The 10397-nt window shown below is 28.6% G+C and overlaps 1 protein-coding gene across 1 annotated transcript; it reads right to left on the bottom strand.

Moving 5' to 3' along the window:
- Positions 1 to 4467: 4467 nt before the first annotated feature.
- LOC126907152 (uncharacterized) lies at positions 4468 to 5711 on the bottom strand. The gene is made up of 3 exons (XM_050688250.1): positions 5626 to 5711; positions 4901 to 5569; positions 4468 to 4831 (listed from the first exon to the last, which is right to left on the bottom strand). The coding sequence occupies exons 1-3, from the start codon at positions 5696 to 5698 to the stop codon at positions 4638 to 4640; spliced, it is 936 nt and encodes a 311-aa protein (XP_050544207.1). The 5' UTR covers positions 5699 to 5711; the 3' UTR covers positions 4468 to 4637.
- Between the last annotated feature and the right edge of the window lie 4686 nt (positions 5712 to 10397).

The following is a 10397-nucleotide window of genomic DNA, read 5'->3' as shown; positions in this document are numbered from 1 at the left end:
TCCGAAATTGCTACCAATTTTTTGGTAACATGTTACTGTATAAATCATTTCTAAAAAAATTATTTTGGGTTTCACATGAATTTTTAAAATTTTATAATACGCTTATTTGAGTAGATTTATTAAACAACTTTTTGATTATTTTTTTAGTTTTGATGTGAAACTAAGAAGGTATTGTATTGTGTTATAATGCTGTGCGTTTATTTTTATATCTGTCTATAGATAATGTCTGCTCTCACCGGACCAATTTTACCAGGCTAGTGTATTTATTTAACAAAAAGTAACAATTTTTTTTTTGATAAGTATTGCATCAAGCCCTTCAATTTTAAATTGAAAAAAAATTCCCTCGTTCCCCGCAAATTGGGGAAATTCCCAAAAAATTACAAATTTAAAAATCGCTAATTTTCGACATTTTAAAAATTTTTTTTACTTAAAACTGTCATAACTTTTCTTTATAAATGACCGAATCAATATAATTTTTGTTTTTATAGATACCTTAAGTATCTACCTATCTTTTGATATATTTTTTTTATAAATCTGACACTTTACCTGTCCACGGGGGCGGATTTAAAATGACAACTTTTTCACAAAAAATTAACTTGAAAATTAATTTGAAAATGTTCCGGAAAGACTGACACTTTTATATATACCTTAAATTAAAGCTTATGTAATATATTTTATTTCGAAAAAAAAATTTGACCTTTGAACTTATCTTCGTGGTGAAAACGGACCTTAAAGTTAAAGAAAAACGTATGATTTCCGAGAAAAAATTCTCGATTTTATATTTAATATTATTAAATTTATATTGCTATAACTTTTGGAAAAATATATGGATCATTATTATTATTTCTTTATAAACAATTTTTATATACCACTTTCATCTGACACACTTTTTTTTTAAATCGGATCATACGCCTTTATACAATGGAGGTCAAAACTTTAAACATACGTATTGAAACTAGGACATTTTCAATTTAATTTTTGAAAGTGTTCCAGAAATACTGACATTTTTATATATATCTTACATTTAAACTTATGTAATATACTTTAATTTGAAAAAAAAAATTTGACCTCTAGATTTGTCTTCATGGTGAAAATGACTACCGTATTCAAAAATATGCTATTTTGTTCAAATCTGGGTTTTGTATTTTATTTTAAAATGCCTGACAAGGGGAGTACACTGATTTTCATGAATATTATATAAATCAAATTGATATAGTATAGAAATTTAAACTTATTTAAATTTTTTTGCATTTTTCTTAATTCTTTTTAAGTTAGAATAAATTTTCAACTCATTTGATTTTTATCTCATTTAGATTCAATAACTTCAATAATGATCAAGGATGTCATCACTGTAGTCGCCCCTCGTGAGAAGAAATTTCTTATTCATAGAAAAATTATTTTACTATATTTTAGGGTTTGGTTTCGATGTAAAGCTGAGAAGGTATTTTTTTGTGAATATTATTTATTTTCTATGCTTTAACTTGACCTATTTTTTTCAATGATACGTCAAATTATTACAATTCGTATCTCATTGAAGATATTACCCTCAAAAATTGAAACAAAATTATAATTTATCAATTAAATAGTTACTTATTCCATGTTCTCCATACAGATAATGAAAATCATTCATTTATAATATTTTCAAAGTATTTATTGACGAATCAAGTTCGATATGAAAGGTTTCAATTACAAAATTATATCAACTAGACTATAATATTTCAAACTTTTTGGAAACATGTTGCTTTATGAATCATTTCTAAAAAAAAATGATTGTTCGTTTCTCCTGAATTAACAATGGATTTTTAGATCTTTTTAATAAATTTTTTTTGATTAGTTATTTTAGTTAATCATTAACTAAAACATAAACATTAAACAATATGCTGGAACATTAACTGGTAGAAGTAGAGATTAGTAGAAGTATTGAAGAGGAGAAAAGTTAACATTTGTTGTGTGTAGGAAACTAAGTGGAAAGGTGAGAAATCAAGGGAAATAGGTGAGGTAATATTATTGTATAAAATTATAATAATTTTCTTCATAGAAAAAAATTTAAGTGTCATGAATCAAAATTAGATATGCATATAAAACTTTTGAAACATAAAAGGTTTTTCATGTTAATGCCATAATTCTCTCTAATGAAAATTTAAATAATATGATTAATAATTATTTATATGATTCATAAAATGTATTATACATGTATTATAAACTTGATGCATCAATACACGTTCACAACCAATTTATTTTAACTTATTTAATAAATTATAAAAGCATATACAATTTATTCCATTTATTTTTTAAGTTTTCCTAAAAATTTTCTAAGAACACAAAAATATGTGAAGTTTATTCCATCTCACGTATCAGCCATTCNTAAGAACACAAAAATATGTGAAGTTTATTCCATCTCACGTATCAGCCATTCGAGATGTTTTTTTGATGTTGCAAAATATGCACTATTATGAGTTATTTATTATGTGATTTTCAATTAAAATTACTGTCAATTCATTATTTCTTATATATTTGGAGCTAATAGAGCTGTTCTGGTACTAAATTATATACATATATTTATTAGTACAATAGATACAATTTTATATGTATTTATAAAAAAAACTCTTAGAATATCTTTCATAAGAATATTATAAGTTCATTATTATTAAAGATTTTTTATTAATGCATTTTAGATTTTAAAAATTGTATATTTTCAGTTTTAAATGACCTTTATTTATAATAACTTATTAATGGAAATACAGTGAAATAATAATATAAGAAAACACATAATATGTAGTATAAGAATAATATTATTGTCAAAATTTAATTTTTGGTACTAAATATTTATACGAAATTAAAAAAAAAATGTTTTATTGACTTACATTACATCATTGAATTGTCAAACAAAAATTTAAGATATGTTTTATAATCATAAAATTGAGCATTTTAGGGTTATTTAATATTTTTAATTACAAAAATATAACTGTAATTTTCCAAAATTAAAATTTTTTGTACGTTTATTAAATTTTCACTGTGTTTTATTATATATTATGTTTAATTTGGTATATTACCACTGTTTAAGACAATTTATTTATAATATTGTTCAAAGAACAATTTTAAAGATTTAAATTTAAATTCATTGTGCATGTCGTATAACAGTTAAGTGAATTACTATAGAATAATTAGTTGTATAAATTTAAAAAAGATACTGTAGCTCAATATATTACTTACTCATTTAGTGAGTGTTGGCCTTTCATTATTTAACATTCATGTTTTTGTGATTAATTTTAATAGAAAATTGTAAAATATATGTAGGTATTAAAATATTTTTATTAGTGTAAAATAATTTGACAACAGAGCAGTTTCAATTCACTTTATTACACAATAATGCAAATATTATTCTTAATTATAATTTAATATAATTTAATTATAATTTATATTCATAGTAATTTTTAAACGTAGGCGTCTTAACTAAGTCTTATCTGTAAGTAAAATCATTGAATAAAAGTTGAATGTATTCAACTACTATATGTTATGTATGTATTACATTTAAATATATTCTTCTTCTTTTTCTCGCCTTAATCCCAAATACTTGGGGTCGGCTTTGCCTTATTTTAAACATCCACTTGACACAATCTCCCACATCGTCTACTCGCACACCAGCTGTCTTCATATCGCATTCAATGACCATCCAAGTTTATTTCTCTCATCTTATCCACAATTGACGCTACACATATACTTCCTCTTATATGTTTGTTCCTTATCCTATCTTCTCTAACCACATCCCTCGTCCATCAAAACATTCTCATCTCTGCTCTATTCTCATGTCAACCGCCTAATACTCTGAACCATACTTGTAGCTGATCTCACTACAGTTTTATAAAACTTATCTTTCAATCTCATTGGAATTCTCTTATCTCATAACACACATCAGCCATCCTCATATTGCATTAAGTAAAATACCCCCCCCCTCTATTTTTTAGTCTTTCTCTACCTCTTCTTCCTTTAACATTAATTTCTATAACTGTTCTTGCAGCTTCTGTTATTACATTGAAATATATCCAAATAATTAAATATAGAATAGTTTAGACACTATTATGGGAAAAGTTCGGTTATAAAATCAAAATTTAAAAGTAGAATGAAAAACCATCTATCTAAATTGCGTGAACTTATAATGAGCGTCGTATTGTTTTCTACTGTTTTTACTGAAATAGATTTATTTTGGCCAGAGACTTTAAGGATATGTATGCACTCTAAGTTGTCCATAAAAAAACAAAAAATAAATTTTTTTTTAAACTAAATATCTTCTCCATGTCACTATTTCAATTATTAATTATGTAATACATGAATGATCTAATAAACGGATAATAATTACACAAAAATATATATAAATAAATATTTATTAAGTCTTTACTACATTATGATCATCTACTATGGCCATATACAAACAAAAAATTGTCAAAATATCAACTAATGTACATAAATATTAATGTGATGTTCATGACTAACAATGAAATAAAATCTTTAAGACTAGTGTTTAATATTGTAGCATTTTTTTTTCATACAGAAACAAGTTTATTCAAGAGTTTCAGGTAGTAGTTCCATGATATTACAACAACAGTAATTATTAAAGTTATCCTTCTCTGTCATTAATTTCAATAATATGTGGTTATTTTAATGGTCCTTTTAACACAATTTTTGGTATAGGTTTCGGTATTCACATGCTTAACTGTGGAATATAAAGAAGTAGAATTGTATAATCTACGACATTGAACTTCGTGACTATTGGATGTATTGGATGTATTGTCAGTGTTCAAGGATAAATCTGAAACCTTAAATGAACTTTTCCCTAAAAATTCAATTATTATTTAATATTATTTATTCGTGAATAATATCATAGAAATAATTGAATTATTACCAATTTTTTTATTTTTTGAAACATTGATCCTTATGGGTATCCTAGACACAAATTTATTGTTTGTGTTGTTTTGATTTGATGGTGCCATATTGTAAACGCCAACTGCGGTATGACCTTTATGTTCTGACTGACCATTAAAAACTTTACTACCTGGGATTTTAACAGGGGTCATAGAAACGAATTTCGCTTTATTCGATGGAAGATTGACTTTCGCTGTACCATAATGCGAAGAAGACTTTGTAGTAACCGAATTTGTAATGTTTTTAACATCTGACTTAGAGGCGAATGAATGGGATTTATCGGAGAGTAAGTTCATAGCGTTTTGATCTTTTAAAGCCTCTAACTTACTTATAGGCAAAGACTTGTTATTTTTATCATTACCCAAGATAGGGTTTTTTTTAGATTCTTCTTTAGTTGCCTTAAAGGAGTCAGTTTTACGAATGTTCCGTATCATTTGAAGTTTCTCACTAAAAAAGTCTGCCAATACAGACAATACAACGTCAGCGTTACAAATTTTTTGTTGTGTTTCCTCGTGTGTTAGCTTCAATTTTTCAATGAATGTGTTGGTGAAATTGTTCGGTGCATTAACAGTAGACGTCGTTTGTGTGTTTACTACTATTTCAGAAGTTTCAGCAGATTTTATATTTAAATTTGTCCGAGTTTCAGTAGCTGATATAATTTTACCTATAAGCATTTATTAGAAAATTATTTAAAAAAATATTTACCTGTATTTTGATCCTTTAATCTAATTTTGTTGACTTCTGTCAACGTTTTGGTTTTTTTGACGCCAGTGTACATAGAGTTCGTTTTGTTGGATGAATTGCTCAGTCTATTTATTGACACGGGTAACTTGGATGATTTATTTATTTTCAACTATACAAATTTAAATTAATATGAATAACTCGACGTGTAGATATTCTGAAATAATCTAAAATTTTCGTGATGGATATGCAACACAAAATGCATATACGCACAAAGATTCTAGAATATACTAAAATGAAATATTTCAAATGTCCATTATAATGTATAAGAATGTGACAACATCGTAGTTAACATTTAACAGTTCTAACAGTGTTAACACGTATGTCACATAGTGTGACATACATGTATTATATATAAATATATTATATGTATTTAAAATAAATATTCTGTCATTTTTCTTTAACATAAAATCAGTGTTTTCATTATATTTTGAAACACTAAAAGGGCGACCTCGATGAACGAAAATTAGGCGTTCACAACACACGGGGCATTTCGGCCAGTATACATTTACACCATCGACACGCGATTTGTACCCATTCTCATCAATCCGCTAACACACACACACGTACATTAATTCTCTCCTCTCCTTCCCTCATCCTAAGTCTTAGTAGGGATAAAAGCGAGGAAATAGATGAAGCATACTACTCAGACCAATTCTGACAGATTAAAAAATATACTTAAGTCATCAATCCAACTCATCAACATTAACGCAAAGCATGACTGTCCATTTCATACAAACAACCGGAGCTCCAGTATCATCCAAAACCCTAAGGTTATCATAAAAAAAATGACTAATAGCTAAGCAGGAATTTAAAAAAATAGTATACTACAATACATCATTATCAAAACGCACCTACATACCAAGAGACTTTAAATCCTGTACCCGTGTAAATCAAAGAATCGATGCTATAAGACAAAAGCTAACATATACATACAAAAAACTTTAAACGTTAAAAATAATACTCAAGGCGTTCGATCTTCAAACCAATGATACTACTAAAACAATATCAATTGATACTGTGAAGTAGTGATGTAAAGTATAAAATAATCTAAAATCCTTGTAATGGATAAGCATACAAAATGCATATACGCACGAAGGTTCTGAATAGTTTCACAATTACTACATTACTCCCTTCTCAGTACATGGAGTTTTTATAATATATGATTTTATGTGATATAATTGCTAGTTACAATTATGTCGCCATGTAAATATTTAGAAAAATGTCCTTTTTGCCCCGATCAAACATTATAAAATGAAATGTTTAGAATGTTTGATACATGATACAGTATATAGTGGTGCGATAATACCACAGTTAATAATTAACATTTAACAGTTAACAGTTATATCAGTAGTAACACAGTGCATTATATTTAACATGATACAAATTTAATACTCTACAAAGGCCGGTGGACCCTCTTTCACATGTTCGAGAGTCAAAGATGGTAGTTGGCTAGGTCAATGATGGACGGGATGAGTTTTAATGACAGCTTGCACTATAGACCAGACACCATCAATGAGAAAATCACAAAAAAAATCTCGATTGCACCCTGGGGATCGAACTTGAGACCCCGTACGCCGAAACATACGTTTATACCCTCAACCCCATGAAAATACATTAAATGTATATAAAATAAATGATCTGTCATATTTTGTCAACATAAAATCTGTGTTTTTATTATATTTCATTAACAATTGAAACACTAAAAACGTAATGATACTGTGTGCTTCAATTTGTATGTGTATAATATTAATCATATCTACTCATTATTTTGTCTTGTCATATTACCTTTAAATTGTCCATACTGAAATTGGTCTCAAAATGTTGAATAAAAATTTACAGAAATAAATAAATAATACTAAAAAATAATTATTTGTAAGTTACTTAATGAAGAAATTACGAAAAAAACCTTTACAAAATACGTCTTGAGTCATACGCGTTCAAATAATTATGGTGAAACTATGCAAAGTAAATATTTATTTTCACTATTAATCACTAGGCATACTTATAATTTAAAAAAAAACAGCTGTTTAAAAGTCATTTGTTAGTACAAATTATGAAAGTAAAAATAAAATTTTTAAAAAAGTTATGGCACTTTTAAGTAAAAAAAATTTAAAAAATATCGAAAATTAGCGATTTTTAAATTTGTAATTTTTTGGGGGATTTCCCCCGTTTGCGGGGAACGAGGGAATTTTTTTCAATTTTTGAGGGTAATGTCTTCGACTAGATACGATTTGTGATCTTTTGACATATTAATGCGAAGCTGAGAAGGTATTAATTTTACAATGATGTGTTTTTTTTTTGTGTCTGTGAACGCTCAATCTCAGCTCTCGCTGGACCGATTTTGATGAACAATATGTACCGAGACATCGGTATCTAAAAACCAGTATGGATTTATGTCTGATAAATCAATAATGAAGCAAGTATTTTATGTGAGGCAACTAATAGAAAAGTTTAGGTAAAATAAGAAAAAACTGTGTATGGCATTTATAGATTTGGAGAAAGCGTATGATACCAAAAAAGGTTTTAAAGTGGGCATTAATGAGAAAAGGAGTCCCAAAAAGGTACATAAATATATCAGAAGATGTGTATGATGAGGTTTTCGGGTAAGAGTAAGAGTGCACCAAGGTTCTGCTTTAAGCCCTTACTTATAGTGATGGATAAAATTGCTAGAGAAAAAATATAAGGAGAGGTGCCGTGGTGCATATTATTTGCTGACGATATAGTTAATAGGAGAAAATAGAGAGGAAATTAATCAAAGGCTAGGGGTGTGGAGATCAGCTCTTGAAGAAAAGGATTTAACAATAAGTAGGAATATAATAGAGTATGTAGAGTACGAGTGACAATGAGGAACAAGAGGTAGGTGAAATGAGGAGGTCAGTGACAATAAGCGAGGATGTGATGGAGAGATGAAGATTTTTAAGTATTTTGTGTCTGTTGTGCAAAAGAGTGGTGGTATTGACGAGGATGTAAGACACGTAATTATGTGCGGTGGATGAAGTGGAGAGAAGCATCTGGTGTGTTATACGATAAGAGAATTCCAATAAGGCTAAAATGTAAATTCCACAAGACTGTAATAAGACCAGCTATGATGTATGGTTCAAAGTGTTGGGCGGTTGATAAGAAAGTGGAGCAGAGAATGAGTGTAGCAGAGATGAAAATGCTTAGTTGGATGAGTCGAGTGACTAGAAAAGATAAAATAAGGAACGAGCATATAAGAGGGAGTATAAGTGTAGCGTCAATCGTGGATAAGATGACAGAATATAGACTTAGATGATTTAGTCATGTTATGAGGAGAGAACAATCGGAAGCTGTAAGAATAGTTATAGAAATAAATGTTGAAGAAAGAAGAAGTAGAGGAAGACCAAAAATGAGATTGAGGGATGTTATTGAATGCGATATGAGGACAGCTGATGTGAGCGTAGAAGATGTGGGAGATCGTGTCAAGTGGAATCTTAGGATAAGGGTGGCCGACCCCAAGTAGTTGGGATTAAAACAAAGAAAAAGAAAAAGATTACCAGAAATTCCGGTGGCAATTGACATAATATGATTGTTGTTTGGGAATACTTAATGAAGAAATTACGAAAAAAACCTTTACAAAATACGTCTTGAGTCATACGCGTTCAAATAATTATGGTGAAACTATGCAAAGTAAATATTTATTTTCACTATTAATCACTAGGCATACTTATAATTTAAAAAAAAACAGCTGTTTAAAAGTCAGTTGTTAGTACAAAAATATTTAAAAGTTAAAGGCGTGTTAACGTTGGGGTAAGTTTTAAATTGTTTAAAATGTATAAAAAATAAAATTATTCTGGTTGGATATAAATCTATGTAATCGTTGTGTAGAGTAGATAGGAAGTGCCGTAGAGTAGGCGTTTTGGTATATTATTCTAGTAACTAGGGGTCGGTAATTCAATTCTGGTCTCTGCAGGATAAAAAATAGGCCCATCAAAAATCGATGTTTGATTTACTTAAAAGACAATTATAAACAAAAAAATAATCTTATATTTTTTCATTTAAACAAACATTTTTCGAGTTACATTACATTTAATATGAGTACTAAAATTTATTTTCCAATTTTTTTCACTTTATGGTTACTTTTTATCATGTTATACTTGCATTAGACACAATGTTATAAATACATATTTGTGTATGTGTGAGTTTATTTATTTATTGTATCATTAATGTGTTGTGTATATTAAATACAAGTGATAGAGTAGGTAATTGATTTGACGCTATATTGTTTAAACCCAACTAAACGCTAAATTGTACATTCCCAAACAACAATCATATTATGTCAATTGCCACCGGAATATCTGGTAATATNTTATTTGATTTATTGTTGACGGGTTGGCGCTACACGGGAGCCTCCTCGTCTCCCAGGCATGGGTCTCTTAGGCCCAAGTCAGATTCCTTTCGCCTCTTTCCACGTTCCTGCTTTCCGGGTCTAGGCTATTTGATGATGAGTAGCCTTGGCCTACCTTCCTCTTCTAATTAGCTTCCACGGGGTAGAAGCCATCTCATACAAGGTGGCTTGAGTAACTATGAGGTACTCGGATCGTTGGGACGTCTTTCTGAAAATGGACTTAAAGAAAAAAAAATAATATTTGTCCTGGGTCAGCTTTTTGAAAATTGGTATTATCCTAAATCCGTTAAGTAAATCAAACATCGATTTTTGATGGGCCTATTTTTTATCCTGCAGAGACCAGAATTGAATTACCGACCCCTAGTTA

The sequence above is a fragment of the Daktulosphaira vitifoliae genome, unplaced genomic scaffold (assembly GCF_025091365.1).
Source record: "Daktulosphaira vitifoliae isolate Bord-2020 unplaced genomic scaffold, ASM2509136v1 Scaffold_5, whole genome shotgun sequence".
NCBI classification, from domain to species: Eukaryota; Metazoa; Arthropoda; class Insecta; order Hemiptera; family Phylloxeridae; genus Daktulosphaira; species Daktulosphaira vitifoliae.
The sequence above is the reverse complement of the archived record's forward strand: the minus strand, read 5'-3'. Positions and strand labels throughout refer to the sequence as shown.